The following is a 19244-nucleotide window of genomic DNA, read 5'->3' as shown; positions in this document are numbered from 1 at the left end:
CAAGAAACATCTCATGAAGGGTGAAAGCAAAGAGTTCTGCAAAGACCTTTGCAACCTTATTGTTGCAAAACATATTGATGGAATCAGATACAGACGTATTTCAAAACTTCTGAATCTTCCAGTAAGCACCATTGGGGCCATTATCCACAAGTGGAAGCATCATCACTCCATCATCAACTGGCCACAGACAGGAGCTCAAGATTTCTGACCAGGGAGTCAGAAGAATAGTCAGAAAAGTAGCCCAAGAGCCAAGGACCACTCAGAAAGAGCTCCAGAAACACTTGGAGGCAGCAGATGCCAATGTTACAGAGAAAACAATAGGCAATGTACTCCACCGCTCACGCTCGCCCCACGAGACTCCATTGCTAAAGAAAAGGCATGTCAAAGCTCATTTAAAGTTTGCTACACCTCATTTGGACAAGCCTATGAAATACTGGGAGAGTGTAGTCTGGTCAAAATGGAACTTTTTGGCTGTCATACTACACACCATGTTTGGAGAAGAAATGGCACTGCACATCACCCTTAAAACACTATACCAACAGTGAAGTTTGGAGGTGGAAACATCATGGTGTGGGGCTGTTTTTCATTGCATGGTACTGGCAGACTTCATATAATTGAAGGAATGATAACTGGAGCCCTTTTCTGGGAGATTCTAGAGAAGAATCTGCTGCCATCCACCAGGATGATGAAGATGAGACGTGGGTGGGCTTCCAGCAGGACAATGATCCAAAGCACACTAAAGGAAACTCAATTGGTTTCAGAGAAAAAAAATCAATGCGTTAGAATGGTCCAGTCAGTCACCTGACTTGAATCCAATTGAACAAGATTTAAAGACAATATGTTTAGAAGAATGGGCCAAAATCACACCTGAATACTGCGACCGATTAATTTCTTCATACAGGAAGCGTCTTGAAGATGTCATTACAAACAAAGGCTTGTCCACTAAGTATTAGATACATTTCAGTTAGCGTGTTCAATACTTTTTACCTGTGTCATTACTCTTTATTACACATAACTTCATTTATGGATTTTAATGTTTGGATTTCTTTATATGTGCAGATTTCTTGTGTTAACATCGGAGTCTGGTGAAATTTTCATGTGAATAGCCTCATTGGAAATATATTTAATTAAATTTTTTTTTTACGCATTCAATACTTATTTCCCCCACTGTAACATATATATCAGAATGAGCTGATTCAGTATATTACTGTCCATGTGTATTTTTAAATGTATTAAATATAAAAAATGACAGGTACAGATGGAAACAAATATACGTTATAAGGACAGATTAGCTGAATATTAAATTAGCCATGTTTCACAAAGCATTTTGGATTAGAGGTGTCAGTATTTTTACCTGAGGATATGGAGCTGTATCTAATGCTCTCTTGTCACTGCAAAGTGCTTTGGAAATGCTGGCCCAGGTAGTATTCTGTTTGTTTTCTAGCCTTTAGCAGTTTTACTACTTTAAAAAGGTTCCATGAGGTGGGGGAAATACAGACACTGTGTGCAGTTTTATTTGATCTTATAAGATAAACAATACACATTTCCTCTATTTACTTTTGCAGAATTGTTGAGCCTAGAAGGCTTCCTGTTGTGTGTTCAGTGCATCTGAGGTCATATTTTGATTCTCCAGCATGTTCCAACATCGAATCTGTGTATAAACTGTATTAACTCAAATCACATGGGGGAAAGATACAAGATCACAGTGTTTGTGTTTTGACCCTTGCAGGTGCCCATACCTGGCGGTCCATCTTTCTGCAGCTATCCCGGTCTTTGCCGTGGTTCTCTTCTTGTTTGTCATGGCTATGTTGCTAAGGACAAGCTTCAGTGACCCAGGCGTGCTCCCTCGAGCCCTCCCTGAGGAAGCCAACTTCATTGAGATGGAGATTGGTGAGTCTGTTTTCAGGATTTTATGATTATAAGAGGGCAAAGGGGAGGATGATGAGGTCAACAGTTGCATGTCTAAAAGCCTCAGGACATAAGCAGGACGGTGACGATTTAGTCATCAGGCAGATTTAGTCAGTCTGCATGCTCTGGACTCGTGCACAAATTCATGGGGCTTTTGAACCCTAGCAGTGCATCTGTGTTTTCTTATTGAGTTGCTATTGAATTATGTTGCATTTTATACTGTGGAACAAAAGAACAGTGCTTACACCTAGTCTGTCAGACTTTCCAGGTGTACATTTAAGACCATAAAATAAAATTTATGCCCAAGAAGGCACAAAGTCAAATTCTACCCATTGTTGTTGGTTAGCTAAGTCAACCATTTATGTGTCTGATCTGGCATGTTTATACTAAGCCTGCTTTTAGATGGCTTTAGAGAGTGCTGGGAAGGACGGATGGAATTGTCCTCTCCCAAAACAAGAGTGATTATTATTATTATTATTATTATTATTATTGATATTTTCTGCTGATATTGGACCAATATCAGCAGAAAAACAAATTGGGAAAAAAGAATGAATCCAGTTCTGTAGTGTAACAAATCTAGCCAAAATTGACTGTAGCACAACGTAACCTATAGAGTGCATAGTACATAGAGTAGGTAACAAGATAATTACAGCCACCTGAACAGTTTTGTATAAGTGATGTTGATGGCTGTGTATTTCTTCCTGTAGTGTTATAGAGAACCACAGGGCACCATCGAAGTGAAGTGTTTCATTTAAAAATCACTCATTTTAAACTTTAGTATAGGATTGTTATCAGGATCGGCTGATGCGTCAATACGTTTCAATATCGACACCAGTATTGTGCATCTCTAGTCCTTACTCATTTATATACAACACCAATTCCGAAAAGCTTGGGAGCTAGGAGTGATTTTTAAATGTACTTTGACTTGTATTTAAACGAAAAAGCATATAAAGACAAGGTATTTGATGTTTTACCTAATCAGCTGCATAGTTTATTTTTTTGAAGATAAATGTTTATTTTGAAATTGATGCATGCAACACGTCCCAAAAAAGTTGGGACAGGGGCAATTTAGGACTAATAGCGATGTGACAAGTTGAAATAAGGTGATGTGAAACAGGTGAGGCAATCGTCTAATGATAGTATATAAGGAGCCTCCATAAAAGGCCTAGTCCTTCAAGAGCAAGGATGGGTCGAGGCTCACCAATCTGCCAACAGATGCATCAGTGAATAATCCAGCACTTTAAGAATAACATTCCCCAAAGACAAATCAGTAGGATTTTGGGCGTTTCACCTTCTACAGTGCACAATATAATTAAAAATTCAAGGAATCTCGGTGCATAAAGGGCTAGGCTGAAAACCACTTCTGAATGTGCGTGATCTCCGATCCCTCAGACGTCACTGTCTTAAAAACCGTCATGAGTCTGTAATTGATATCCTGACATGGGCTCGGGAATACTTTGGTAAACCTTTGTCAGACAACAACATTCGCCGCTGCATCTACAGACGCAACTGAAGGCTTTACTATGCAAAGCAGAAGTCAAACATCAACACTGTCCAGAAGCGCCGCCGACTTCCCTGGGCATCTGAGATGGACAGTAGCACAGTGGAATCGTGTTTTGTGGTTGGACGAGTCAACATTTCAAATAGTTTTTGGACAAAACAGCCATCATGTTCTCCGGGCCAAAGAGGAAAAGGACCATCCAAGCTGTTATCAGTGTCAGGTCCAAAAGCCAGCATCTATCATGGTATGGGAGTGTGTCAGTGACCATGGCATAGGTAACTTGCACATCTGTGAGGGCACCATTAATGCAGAAAGTTATGTACACATTTTGGAGCAACATATGCTGCCATCCAGATCAGGACAACAGATTACAAGCGCATGGTTGCATAAGCAGAGAGTGCGGGCACTAGCATGGCCTGCCTGCAGTCCTGACCTGTCTCCGATTGAGAATGTGTAGTGCTTTATGAAGCGCAAAATAAGGCAACGAAGGCCCCGTACAGTTGCGCAGCTGAAGAAATGCATAATGGATGAATGGGGGAAAATTTCACTTGCTAAAACTTAACCAACTGGTGTCTTCACTCAGCGCCCAAAAGCTTAATAAGTGTTATTAAAAGAAAAGGTGATGTTACACAGTGGTAAACAGATAACTGTCCCAACTTTTTTGGAGTGTGTTGTAGTCATGAGATTTTAAATGAGAGTATATTTTCAAAACTAAATAAGATTCATAAAGTAAAACATCAAATAAAGTGTTAACAATGTGTTTTCAATATAGTACTGGGTGAATTAAATTTTCAAATGGCGGTTTTATTTATTTATTTATTTTTATTTATTTCCCATACTGTCCCAACTTTTTTGGAATTGGGGTTGTATTTGTGGAATGTATTATGGTTTTCATTATTTATTATTTTTAATGCCACATGATGTAAAGTGACTGTGATGTTGTATTCAGCAGCCAGTATGACTTTGCAAGCTGCGTCACTGAATGTGTTCTCAAATATAGTTTGTAATGCTGTTGGCAGGCATTAGCAAGATAACTATGGGTAATTGGATAGTTTGCTTAGTAACAAGCTGATACGCATCTGTTGTAGCTCAAATGTGGGCATACTCAGTTAAGACTGGCGTAATGTTGGCTGGTGTAACAAAATATAAAGTTTGGTTTTAGCTACAGTATCACCTATTTGTTAGTGAGGACTTTTTACTGCACATTGAATAATTTTTTGACCGTCTGATTTGAATTGGTAGTACACATACACTGTTATGCTGTGCCTCGCCCATTTCCAATAGGGCTGACTGCGGTCGAATTTTCTCCGTCCTCCCCACCCCCACCCTGCCATTTCCTCATAGGCTCAGAGCCTCTGACTCTGCTGAAGATGCACGTGCTCGGCTCTGTCTTCGTCTCTACTCCATCCTCTCGCTTCTCAGCACCATGAGGAAGAGTGGGTGTGACAAGGCAGAAGCACTTCACATGACACAGCATAGAGCTGATAAATGAGCTCTCCTGTTAATGTTTAGCTATATTTAGGTGCAGGAGTCATTGCCATTGTAGTGATCTATATGCACTAAACCTGGACTTTTAGTGACTAAAGTGTTCCTTTTAGGATCTGGCCTTGTTTTTTACTGTGTAATTTTACTGTGAAGCTGAATCCTAGTTTCCTCCTCATGGCAACAGTTTATTAACACATGAATACGGGATCCTAAAGCATAGACATGATTTACTAAGGCATCAGAACGAGATAAGTACACTATATCTTCCACTTAGTAATGCGAATAAACAAACAAACAAAAAATGGGTGTGGCCACATATTAATAAAGCATGATCATTGTGTTGTGCCTCCAAGCTTGTGTATGTGTGTGTGTGTGTGTGTGTGTGTGTGTGTATATATATGTATGTAAATATATATATATATATATATATATATATATATATATATATATATATATATATATAATATATTTTTTATGTCACGATACCAAAAATCTAGTAGTTGGTACCAATACCACCAAAAGTGCACGAAACTCGATACCAAAGTCGATACCACTTTGTGGTTTAAAAAAAAACAACAATTAAATTAAAAACTCATGGAGGACATCCTCCTCTGGCTGATACTGGCAAAGAGAGAGAGAGATATTTTAGTTATCAAACACTGTCTGACAATGACTAATAAAACAGTGGAGGCTACAAGCGCTAAGGTGCACTCCTAAACGTGCCCGCGATAATTTTGAAACTGGAGAAGTTTCAAAATAATTTGCATTTTCAGTTGAATTTGGGGGAAAAAACTTGAAGCATTCGTTGGTGTTGAACTATTTCAATTCCTTTTGTTTGATTTGTTCATTGCAAACACTGAAAGTCTGTAAATTTTGACAATAAACCTGAGTTGCAGTGGGGGTTGAATAATTTTGATTGCAATTGTATATATGTATATGCATAAAGGGTTTTACGGTATCCACCAGGTACTTGGGGAGAAAACTGCCGCTTGTTTACTTCAGTTAAGCTGTAGACACTAGAAAAGTTTATAGACACAGTTTCTAATTAGGTACTGTACTTAACATCTTTGTAGAATTTTCTAGGACCTGACAGGCCTATATTATATATATATTTTTTTAATCGTTCAGTAACATGCATTTTATACATGCATTTTATACATGCAAAACCAATGAGGTTTTCTTCTCCCTGTTTCTTAAAAGAATGAAGCGAAAATGTGTAAATGTCAAATTTCACACTTCTACTCATTTGAATGACCCTGAAAAAACTTAATCATGTTAGATAAAGTTGGGGGTTGCTTTAAAGCTCAGCCTGTATTTATCTGAACATTATTTTCTCTGGAACACTTTCAAATTAAAATATTTTACAAATTCAGTGTTGTAAAGGTCGGTATTTACTGTGCAACCCTAGTGTGAGTATGCACTGGTTCTGAGAACAGATGTGTTATAGATTTTATCGGCTACAGGCATGTTAATCTAAAGGCAGCTGTGTTGTTTTGTCTCCTCAACCTAATTAAGGTTGGTCCCTGAGTGAATGTTAGGCTGTTAGCATTTTATTGCAAAAGCAGTGATGGAAAATCAGTACGCACCACTAATCAAAATGTTCTGTCCTTTAAGCACAAAGTATTCTGCCAAGCCTGCTGTGAAGGCAGAAGTAGACCAAGTAAAGCTGTGTGTGGGTAAAGAAAGAACCAGGGATTTATTGAATTGATTACACCATTAATATGCTGTTGTAAAATTGGCAGCTTTTTTTGCTCACTGTATAATGCTTTTCATTCTCTAGCACGAAAAGTTGTTGTTTTCACTCTAGTCTTTTTCTTTAACATTCTAAAGTGCATATTTAAAATAAAACTCTTTATCCATGACCTAAATTCTAAAACCTGTGTGAGATCTATGTGTATATCATTTGTATATATCATTAACTGTACATATCCATGCAGTTTTTACTTATTCTGTATTGGGGCAGCACATCATGCCTGCTTGTGAATGGACCTGACCCCACACTGACGCATTTAAATTTTTCCTCGTTTTACAGAGGCAGCCAATGGCAACGTACCGGCCGGACAGCGCCCTCCTCCCCGCATCAGGAACGTGCAGATCAACAACCAGATTGTCAAGCTGAAGTACTGTTACACCTGCAAGATCTTCCGCCCTCCTCGTGCTTCCCACTGTAGCATCTGTGACAACTGTGTGGGTGAGTTTGGCATACGCGTGTGTGTGTGCGTGTGCATGCGCCCTCCCATGGGGAAATCTGGGGCACCAGCGTATGAGTGAAACCAGTGAAGATATGCCGCCATTTAAAAGTTTTAGTGCACAAGATGGCTGAATGACGATTCGAAAAACAAAACCACTTTACTAGGATGTTTGTGTGCAAAATGTGTTTGTACTTTATATGTAGTTGTAATTTAAAATCAGTTTACGCCAAACTCGTTTATGAAGGGTTTTTGAAGCACAGCCGCAGACAGTTCACTTAAGCTTACATGCTTCAGACACATCTCAAATTTTTTCCCTTGCAGGTGTAAATGAAGTGTGAAATCCCTTGCTATGACTAAAATTTCTATACAGTTTGAACGTTATTTATAATAATAATCTACAAATATGGCATGACTGCAGTCTGTAGTTGTTTAGCAGTTGTGTTTGATTGGAAAAAACCTTTGTCATTATACTTCCTAGCATAACGAAAGCACATTAAAATCACAGAAATAGTTCAGTGCAGATGCAACACTGCAGGTAGTGCAAGGCTGTGACAAACATTACAAGACAGTACATACTACAATACAGGAAGTAAGGCAGTACACGTAGTGCACAAAACTCATTATAACAGCTTTAACTAGTTTAACTATGTGCTGAACCATTTTAACAACACTACATGGCCAAAAGATACGTATACATCTGACCATCACGCCCAAATCTTCCCCAAACTTTTGCCACAAAATTGTCTAGAATGTCTTTTGTATGCTATAGCATTATTATTTCCTGTCACTGGAACCTGTTTCACAAAGCGAGGTCCATTAAGACATAGTTTGCCCTGACCTCAACCCCACTGAAATCCTTTGTGATGAATTTGAATGCTGACTGCATGCCAGGTCTTTTCACCCAACATCAGTGCCAATATCATTGGCTGAATGAGCACAAATCCCCACAGCCACACTCCACAGACGCTTTCCAAAATCTAGAGGAAAGCCTTTCGAGAAGAGTGGAGGTTATTTTATTAAATAAACAAAGGGGACTAAATCTGTGTTAATGCCCATGGTTTTGGAATTGGCACATATGTGTGTGATGGTCAGGTGTCTGCATTACTTTTTGGCAATACAGCGTGTTAATGTATAGCCAGGCATGGTATTGGACATTCCAGTCCTGATTGTATAATGACATATTGCACAATGTTGACTGAGTGGGTAGCAGTATTCCAATATTGCAGCAGTTCCAGGAGAGTGGGAACCAGCAGCTTGACAGTTTTAAAGATCAGTGTCTGTGTGTGAGTGGGAACCATCAGCTTGATAGCTCTGAAGTAGAAGCTGCCCCTCAGTCTGGTTGTGCATGACTGAATAGTCTGTTACCTCCTACCACACAGCAGCAGAGTAAACAGACGGTAATTGGAGTGCACTGGGTCCCTGGTGATGCTAAGAGCTCTCCTTTGGCATCTCTTATTGTAAACGTATTTTGTGGCTAACTGATCTAAAGAGTCAGTGACATGCAGGGCTTTCGTGATAAAAGTGATGGAACGTAGCATGTATGAAAGTGTATTGTGGACTGCACGGTTAAGGACATGCCTTGCTTGTTTTTTCTTAAAATATACTTTAGTTTAAGACACTCTATTATTCTATGATTGGGGTGGCAAATGGCTGGAATGTAGAACATGGCACCACCTTTAATGTACTCATGCATGCTGTACTTAATCCTACATTGCTGAGTGGTGAGGCACCAGGTATACATACAGAGAGCTGAGGTATGAGACACGAGTGGAGAAATACATGAAGGCTTACCTTTTTTTTTTTCTTTGCACAGTCATCGTGAACACAGGGCCGTCTGTCTGGCCTCTATGCACCTGCTGCACTGTCTGGCGCACACACACACACACACACACACACACACACACACACACACACACACACACATATATGAACACATGCAGAGTAGCCAGCCATCTTCCACTGATGGTATCCAGGGGCCAGGTCTGCTGATGAGAATGTAGATCAGAAAATGTACAAAGCTATTTAGCTGAAGTGGTTTGTTTCTTTTTCAGATCCGTAGAGTATTTCTTTGTTTCTTCCTGTTCCTTAATCATTCCCAGGTGCAGACAAGTATTATGGGTTTTTTTCAGGTTAAGTGCTTCCTGCAGGGATTATCTTGTAGCACAAATTGTCTGCGTCTGTAAGCTTTAAGAGTTGTGCTTGTCTTTATCATGAGCAGGTTTGTGTCTCAACAAAGAAAGTGATCTTTCATTGTCCTCAGACAAGCATTTGCTTCCAGTAAGTCTCAGAGCTAGAGATGCACTGATCCCTTTTTACTATCTGTGATTTGATACCGATATACGAGTTCTGAGAATAGGCTGACAGCTGATACTCAACTGATACAGAATTCTTCACTTCAGATGCGAAGCTTTTAAAAAGATTTTGCTGTGAAGATGCCCAGTTTGTCTTTTTATTGTATTTCAATAAAGACAATCCCCAACATGGAGATCTGATGATTAAAAAAATGTATCTGAAAACAAAAACTGATTATAGAGTAAGCAAAAAAATATTCTCCTGGACTATATATTTTATATGTATATTATTTTAAAAAATCTGTTCATTAGACTCAATAGACTACATTAAAATAACTTTATATTACTACTTCATTTATCATTTACTGTTTCTTTATTTATTTTATTTTTTTGATTTGCACTTTTCCTGTTGTATCCCCAGCACGTTTATCTGCTTCCTGATTTACTCCCGCAGACTTTCTGAATCTCCTCACTGCTCCTCACTGGAATGAATTGATGCTGTAGTCAATATGAACATGACTTAAGATGACACTTCAAACATTTTCAGGAAATATCAATATTTTGGTAAAATACTCCCATTGCAATGCACTGAAGATTTGGGGTTTAGGGACAGAATAGTAATATGTAGATGCATTTCACCCTTTGCGTGCCTGTAACAGGCAGCAGTGAACCTGGTTGAAAGTACTTTATTCCTGTGCTTTATTAATGCTATGGGATTACTAAACAGCAACTAATAATACACTGTAATACTTCAGTTATGCTTTATGTTCTGTATCTATTCCATTTGGCCACTTTTAACAATTTTGTGCAATCGATATGAACTAGAGCTCGTTGATGGCAATCCCTAAAGCACTAAACTTCTTGACTCTATGATATTGAGTTTTATTCTTCTATATTTGTCTGTTTATATTCTTGGAAATGCACTCTAAAACTGACCTTCCTAAAACACAGCTATAGTCTCACATATTTAATCTGGCTTTAATGTGGTGGTACTATTCCTAGACAGTAATAGTTGCATGAGTAAATAAGGAAATAAATAATGTAGTTGTAGTACCTTAATAAGGCAATTTGTTGATTTTTCCTTTAATTTGTAGCACTTTGTATGTCTAATTCACTATAATAACTGTCCATTTGGAGTGATTATTGCTCTGATACTTAGCATTAGGTACCTCCCTACTTCAAGTAGCACATCTGAGGCTGAATTCTGTCTCTCTCACTTTATCTCCTAGATCGCTTTGACCATCATTGCCCATGGGTTGGAAACTGTGTGGGGAAGAGGAATTACCGCTACTTCTACCTGTTTACACTTTCTCTCTCCCTCCTTACCATCTACATCTTCACCTTCGACATCGTCCATGTTGTACTACGTGAGTGTTGAAAGCCAAGGGAATCCTCACATTCAAATGGTGATGCCACCATTTGAAAGCTTCAGGCTGTTGATTGTTTACATATAAAAGAAGGGGAATCTTCTAAAAGCTGTGTTGCAATGAGCTACATTTAATGGCTGGTTGACATGACATGCCTTTCATCTTCCTTTTCATCAGATTGCTACTGCCGAAAGACAGAAGTGTGCAGACAGAGGGAGGGAAGGAGGGAGGGAGGGAGGGAGGGAGGGAGGGAGGAAGAGAGAGAGAGCACAGTTCAGAAGGGCCAAGTATCAGCAAGAGAATTCCACAGTATGCTGTAGTCGGCTCATTAGCCCAAAGCTTGTGATCACAGTTTAAACAGAATACAGCTTGAATGTCATTCCTAATTTAAAAAGCATGACTTTATAATACTATAATATAAGTGAAGGAAATACGTAATCAGGCAGCAGAAAGGGAGGGACTTCACAGATTACTTATCTAGTTATGTCAGAACCTGTTTGTGCCTGTGTCATGTACTCCACAGGATCAGTGGACTCCGGATTTGTGAACACGCTTAAGGAAACCCCTGGGACATATCCTTTAAGCAGCAGCTCACCTTAATATGCATTACATCTCTTACATAAACTCTCAGTACTGCTATAAATATTATGAAACATTGCAGCACTAAACTAAAGGATGCGCTTATATAATGTTCATACCCTCTTGAATAATTTGTTTGTCTTTAATCATCAACAGATTTATAGCTATGTTGTTCAGATATTCATCCCTGAAGGTCAGCACTTTTTGAGCTCCATAAAAGCTTTTACACATCCAACACGAGTCTCCAATATTAAGCCTATAAATGATCAGATTTCACAAGGTTATCTTGCTGTCCAAAGAGATTGCCGGATATTGGGTAAAATGGAAAATTCTCTATTCATAGCTGTTGCCAGTACAGTGATAACTGTAGAGTAAACATCACACACCGTATAATAACCGTGTGCATGAGTGAACAAATTAGACCATGCACTGCAGCCTAGGAAGTAAAGTATATTGGTGTTTCTGTGTGTTATTTCCTTAACTGTCTTCTCTACTGTGGTGGAGGTGCTGGTGTGCTTCTTCACACTCTGGTCTGTGGTGGGACTGACTGGCTTCCATACATACCTGATCTCACTCAACCAGACCACCAATGAAGATGTGAGTTTCAACTATCAAAAGTGCATGAAAATGTTTGTGTGACTTCCTGTTTCCTGTCACCTGACTGGAAAGATACAGTTGTGTGTTGAATTGTGGCAGACTCTCAGAGGTTTTGAAAGTGTCACCTTACATGCTCACTCCTTTTGCAAAGGGTTGATGGGGTGTTTACACTTTACTACAATAATGCATTTATAATGAATATTTTCAGCTTTTGTTACTGCTACTGTTCAGAATGAGACATGGAGTGAGACAGGAAAAGAAAGAGAGACAAAATCATTGTCAGTAGGGGCCATTCTTGCCTGATGCAATGGCTCATGTCGCTGTTTTTCTATGTCAATTTGATCTCGCTAATAATAGACATATCAATACAGACTGGCAATGGAGCAGATGACTCACAAGCACACACAACAAGCCTGCTGGATGCAGAGGGCACCTTCAAACCTGAGCCTGAGCATTCATCTCACAGGGCAACTCCTATTTTTATTACTCATTATCAGTGACAGACAATTGCAGTTTTTAGTCTTTTCATTAGAAATCCTGTTCATAATTTAACTGCAGCTGTGCAGAAAATAGAAGCCATTAAGGCTCCATCCTGATATCAAACCCTTGGCTCATTCATAATTTCCATCCAGGAAAAATTAACACCCTTTTGCTATTTCCAGAGCAGCTTCTCTTAGTCCTTAGGGTGAACACTCTTTCAATCCCTAAATATATCTACTATCTTGTAAGGTATATGTGCCACAGACTGTAATTTAAATGATTTCCACTAGCCTAGTGCTATATTGATTTTTCCCTGCTCACGAATTACCACTTTAAAAAACCACGATAAACAATTTAATCGTTCAGAATAGTCATCCAGATCCTAAAAAACAAGAAAACGAGAAATTCCTCCATTTTTGGCCTAATAATATTATCTTGTTGGCATTGGCAATCGCAAAATCTCAGCTGAATACTGAATTTTGGGTGATTCTGCAATAATGCACAATAAAGGAAAAAAACCCCACTATAAATCATAACAGTACATTTTGATATAATCTTTTTACAAATCAGTTATCTAATGTCCACATGACTGATATTTTCCACTATTGACTGTGTCTGAGCATAAAAAAAACAGTGTATGTAAATCTCTTTCTAAATATAATGACCATTAAAATTATTATGTCTTAGATACTTTGACACTTGTAGTTGTAGGCCTATTTAATCTTTTTAGATAAAAAATTTCGTCCTTTTTTCTGTGACAATATTTGACTGTTTTCGGTCAAAATTGTTTGGTGACATCACTAATAAATATTGTTAACTGATATTAATATATACTTGTCTAATGTTAGCTATGTCAAACATGAATTGAAAGACTTTATTTCAAATTAATGAGATCAAAACATTGTCTGTTAACCATGACATAAAGTGAAGATGCCACATGAGTCTGATAGAGAGTGAGAGGGAAGAAGTGCTTCCGGGTGCCAGTTAATATCAAAACACCTGAATCAAATGGTTCCAGACTTATATGTCTATGGGTTTATCTCTCATTATATTGAGGGGAAAAATAAGCCTGCTCTTTTGGCATATATTTGAGTGATAATACGTACTGACATGTGTAAAGGTTGGCAATTGTGGTAAAATAATCACCGTAAACATCACTGTATATCTACGCAATGTAAAATTGTGTAGAGATGATTAAATCATTATATCTCAGAAGCCTAATTTCCGCCTTAATGAGAAAAGAACGGAAAACCCATTAACTCCAAACTCACTTATAATGAAAGCCCAAAGACAGATAATAAATTCCACAGATAAATGTTTGTAAAATCTTTAATTACAACCCCAATTCCAAAAAAGTTGGGATGCTGTGTAAAATTTTAATAAAAAAAGAATCCAATGATTTGCAAATCTCATAAACCCATATGTTATTCACAATAGAACATAGAAAACATCAAATGTTTAAACTGAGGAAATGTATCATTTTAAGGAATGGTAGCACTAGTTGTATTGTTCTCTGCTTGATATATCGCTTTGCTTGTATTTTTCTCATTTGTAATTTGCTTTGGATAAAAGCATCTGCTAAATGGATAAATGTAAATGTAAGGAAAAAATAAGGTCATTTTGAATTTGATGGCCGCAACAAAAAAAGTCTCAAAGGTCTCAAAAAATTTGGGCTGCAAAAGTAAGTGTTACTAAAAAGAAACAGCTGGAGGAACATTTTGCAACTAATTAGGTTAATTGGCAACAGGAAAATAATATGATTGAGTATAAAAAGAGTATCTTAAAGAGGCAGAGTCTCTCAGAAGTAAAGATGGGATGGAATCTGGATGGAAGCATGTGTTGCTCTAAAACCTGTATATACCTTTCAGCATTCATGATGCCTTTCCAGATGTGCAAGCTGCCCATTCTATATGTACTAATGCACCTCATACCATCGGAGATGCAGGCTTTTGAACTGAGATCTGATAAAAAGCCGGATGGTCCCTCTCCTCTTTAGTCCTCTTTAGTTTAGAGGACGTGGCGCCCATGTTTACAAAAAGAATTTCAAATTTCGATTCATCTGACCACAGAACAGTTTTCCTCTTTGCCTCAGTCCATTTTAAATGAGCTTTGGCCCAGAGAAGACGGTGGCGTGTCTGGATCATTTTCACATATGACTTTTTCTTTGCATGATCGAGCTTTAACCAGCATTTGTGGATGACACGGCGAACTGTGTTCTCAGACAATGAGTTCTGGAGGTGTTTCTGAGCCCATGCAGTGATTTCCTTTACAGACTCATGCCTGTTTTTAATGCAGTGCTGCCTGAGGGCCTGAAGATCACGGGCGTGCAATATTGATTTTGTGCACAGAGATTTCTCCAGATTCTCAGAATCTTTTGATGATGATATGTACTGTAGATGATGAGATATTCATAGTCATTGCAATTTTACATTGAGGAACATTATTCTGAAATTGTTCCACAAATGGTAGACACAGTTTTTTGCAGATTGGTGAACCTCTCCCCATCTTTACATCTGAAAGCCTCTCTAAGATGCTTTTTTAAAAAATTTTTTATACCCAATCATCTTACTGACCTGTTTCCAGTGAACCTCCAGCTGTTTCTTTTTAGTAACACTTACTTTTCCAGCCTTTTGTTGATCTTGTCCCAACTTTTTTGAGACGTGTTGCGGCCATCAAATACAAAATTACCTCATTTTTATCTTAAAATGGTACATTTTCCTTAGTTTAAACATGTGATATGTTTTCTATGTTCTATTGTGAACAACATATGGGTTTATGAGATTTTCAAATCATATGCATTCTGTTTTTATTTACACTTTACATAGCGTCCCAACTTTTTTGGAATTGGGGTTGTATGTAAGGTGAATTCAGAACAACAACTGTTTCAGTAAATAAACATTGTGTGTGTTTTCTGGGCTAGCTGTGTCATCAGGGATCCCTCCCATTCTGCCCACTCACTGTTCACACTATTTCTCGTAAGAGGTATTGAAGGATCACAGCCAGAACATCCAGACACCATGACAGCCTTTACTCCCTGACTGTCAGGCACATCAACAGCTGTCACCCTCTATATCTTCCACCTCCATCTTCCTCTTACACACACTGACACATTGAATGGTTACAAATGCTGCACTGTGCAACTTACGAGCCTCCACAAGAACATGCAAACTAAGAAAACAAGGAAGCTTGTGCATATGACACTAAAGTTTTTGAATCTAGTACAGTGAAACATCAGATGTTGTCGTTAGATGTTGTGTTGAAAAGAATTCTGAGGTGCACCTTTTGAATAAGATTCAAATTGTGTAAGCTCATGTTGAATTCAGTGCAGTGGACGCAGTAGATTTGACAGTAGATGCTGATCCTGTGGAAGTAATTATAGTTGGTGAAGATGCTGGATTGTGGCCAGCTTGATTTTGTTTTTTGTTTTTTTACCAGCCGTTATGAAGGTTTTGTTTCTGTGTGGTGCAGATAAAAGGCTCATGGTCAGGGAAGAACCGCATCCAGAACCCATACAGTCACAAGAACATTATCAAGAACTGCGGTGAGGTGCTCTGCGGCCCCACTTACCCTAGGTATGAACTTTACTGACCATGTTAATAGTAATGTAGAAAAAAGTCTAAATATGTATGAGTCTCTGTGTACATTTGAATCTTTTAACTTGCTTCTTCTGTCAGTATTTTGGTGTACACACTCTCTCTCTCTCTCTCTCTCTCTCTCTCTCTCTCTCTCTCTCACTCTCTCTCTTTTCAGTGTTCTGGACAGAAGAGGGCTGATGCCTGAAGAACCTTCTGTCTCCACTCCTGGTGCTTCTGATGCCACTGCCACCACAAACACTGCTGTTCCACCTAACACAGTAAGTGTGTGTGTTGTGTTCTCACACTCACAAAGTTGCTCTAGGTTTCCTGAGTGCTCAATACACTGAGTCTTCACAGCGTCTACTACTCTACTGCATTTCAAGTATTTGCATTGCTTTGTGTATGACCTACACCAGAAGTTTCTGAACATTGTTACGATTTTGAAGGGGTGTGGGTTATTTTTTTTTCTTCTTTTCTCCCCTTTACATACTGGGATCCATTGTTTTGGGGTTTTTGGTGCTCAGGGATGCAGAAAATTTATTCCAGTGACCTTTTACAGTTTAGAGTATCTTTTTAGCTCAAGTCAAACCCTGACATTTTTGCTTTGTCATTGTGCTCCAAGCTGAACTTAAGAAAACAAAAAGCATTAGTGCTCTCTCAGCTTGACATCCAGGTTGGTTTAGAGTACCTTTATGCAGTGTTGATTTTTAATACATTCAGTCATTTGTATGAGAAAGCACAGAAATACAAAGCACCTGGGGAATCTGCAAGAACAGAGTCTAGAGACTAATGTTACATTGTGCAAATACTAAATTGGACTAATCTACCTGGTAATAAGAAGAAAATATTGAAACTGAATGCAAAAAATAAGCAAATAAAAAATACAAATAAGTTGTTCAAAAGAATACAATAGGCATAATAAAAAAACCCTTTTTCAGTCATTTATTAAACAGAGAAACCCATAGATGTGAGATTCCATCCATCCATCCATTCATCTTCTATACCGCTTATCTTTAGATATGAGATTCTTCTGTGAAAAAAGTAAGTACACCCTTGGCCTTCAGTAGCTAGTATTGCCTGCTTTAGCAGAAATAATTGTGCATAATTGTCCACCTGTCTCTGACATCAGCCTGCTGGAATTTATGACCACTCCTCCATGTAATATTCTTTCTCTTGCAAGATGCTTGAGGGTTTTCTTGAATGTTCAAATCCCCCCACAACATTTCAATGGGATTCAAATCCAGGTTTTGGTTAGACCATTCCATAACCCTCCGTTTCTTCTTTTAGAGCCATTCATTTGTGTATTTGCTAGTGTGCTTAGGATCATTATTCTGTTGAAAGGTTCACTTTCAGTTCAACTTCAAGTTTTGGACAGATGGCTTCACATTATCTTCAAGCATTCTTTGATATGATGCAGAATTCATAGTTGAATCAATAAATGCAAGTTTTCCAGTCCCTGAGGCAGTGAAGCAAACCCAAACCTTAACATTTCCACCACTGTGCTTCACAGCTGGTATGAGGTGCTTCTCCTGAAAAGCTGTCTTTGGTCTGAGCCAAACATGTCCGTTGTTACTGTGGAAAATAACTCTATCTTTGATTTTTCTGTTCAGATTATTCCAAAATGCCTGGTCTTTGCCCATATGCTGATTGGCAAACAATAGTCTTGCAAAGGCTTTTTCCTGGCACACCCCCCATGCAAGTAAAATTTGTGCAATCTCTTTCTGATTGTAGAAGCATGCACTTTAACACCAACAGTTGCAAGACTTACTTGCAGATACTGTGATGAAATTTTGGGATTCTTGGAGACTTCTTTTTGCATCAGATGGCCTGCTCTTGAGCTGAATTTGCTGGGACGGCCAGTCCTGCATAAATTGGAAGTCATTTGATATCTGTAACATTTGTAGATGATTTTCTTTACAGTGGAATGGTGCGTTTCAAATAATTATGAGATCTTTTTAAATCCCTTGCCAGACTCATGGGCATCCACAACCTTTTTTCTGAAGGGCTTACAGAACTCTTTAGATCTTGGCAAGACAGCATATGCCTTAATAGCACTTCTTCTGTTGCTTTATGGCAGTTGGCAAACCAGCTCAAATTGTGCATTACTGCCACCAACTGGACAGGAGTGTGGAGCATTGACAGAGAGGGAGAAAAAATATGTAGTTTTTATTTACCGTTCTATCAAATAAGAAACCCATTATCCAATTATACATTCTGCTTCAAATTTTTCAACTTAATTAAAAGCCCCTCTTTCCACAGCATATCATATGCTTTTTTTGTTATCAAAAAACACTCCTACTACTATTTCTTTATTAACCTGTGCTTTTGAATATAATGTTCCAAGCATCTATTGTGCTATGCCCTTTATGAAAACGACTTTGGTATGGTGATAAAATTCCTTTCTTTTCCATCACATAAATTAATCTATACACAATCATTTGTTCCATGAATTTACATACATTAGATATCAGTGCTATAGGCCGATAATTTGCAGCATTGGATCTAATCTTTGCCTGGTTTCTGACAGCTTTTCTGTCTCCCATATTCTATTATACAGATGCAGTATAATACTCAAAGATGTATCAGATTTTTAATAATATTATAACACACCTTGTCTTTACTAGGAGATGTTTGATTGGCTCCTCCTATAGATCTTTTCAATTCAAATAATGAAAATCCAATATCTCGAGTATTATTAAAATAATTTTTTTATCATGTCTATATAGTCTTGCCTTCTTTGTGCTCTGTTTTTTCATTTCCTCTGACACATTACTACTGCTATGCACTTTTAAGAATAATTCAACTAGCATTTCTGCCTTCTTAGTGTTTATTATTGCTATTCTTTCTCCAACACTAATTACTTTTAAACTGTAACTTTTTTGTATTCCACCCGTCTACCTAATCATACCCCATAATTGACTAATATCTGTTTCTTTCCCAATTGTTTCACAAAAATGTCTCCACTCATTCTTTTTTCTTGTTTGATTACTCTCCTTACTTCGGTGTGCTTGTGCTTTATTTTTTTATATATATATATATATATATATATATATATATATATATATATATATATATATATATATATATATATATATATATATATATATATGTATGTGTGTGTGTGTGTGTGTGTATATGTATATATGTATATATATATGTATATATAATATTAGTTTATGAATGTGTGTGTTCTTTTCAGTTTCCTAAATGCATTATTCCTGTTTTTAATTGCTTGACTACATAAATTCGTCCACCAAATTTCTTCCTTT

At 37.9% G+C, this 19244-nt stretch overlaps 1 protein-coding gene across 3 annotated transcripts in view; it reads left to right on the top strand.

Moving 5' to 3' along the window:
* zdhhc9 (zinc finger DHHC-type palmitoyltransferase 9) overlaps window positions 1–19244 on the top strand; it is a 37378-nt gene that overhangs the window by 11591 nt on the left and 6543 nt on the right. For all 3 annotated transcript variants that reach the window (XM_053682235.1, XM_017475011.3, XM_017475012.2), the window contains 7 exons: window positions 1730–1890; window positions 6927–7085; window positions 10607–10744; window positions 11268–11316; window positions 11818–11920; window positions 15869–15972; window positions 16151–16253. In XM_053682235.1, coding sequence (XP_053538210.1) covers window positions 1730–1890; window positions 6927–7085; window positions 10607–10744; window positions 11268–11316; window positions 11818–11920; window positions 15869–15972; window positions 16151–16253 — 817 coding nt within the window. The remainder of the gene's footprint in view (window positions 1–1729; window positions 1891–6926; window positions 7086–10606; window positions 10745–11267; window positions 11317–11817; window positions 11921–15868; window positions 15973–16150; window positions 16254–19244) is intronic.

This window comes from Ictalurus punctatus, chromosome 8 (assembly GCF_001660625.3).
Source record: "Ictalurus punctatus breed USDA103 chromosome 8, Coco_2.0, whole genome shotgun sequence".
Taxonomy (NCBI): Eukaryota; Metazoa; Chordata; class Actinopteri; order Siluriformes; family Ictaluridae; genus Ictalurus; species Ictalurus punctatus.
This window is presented reverse-complemented; position numbering and strand designations above follow the sequence as displayed.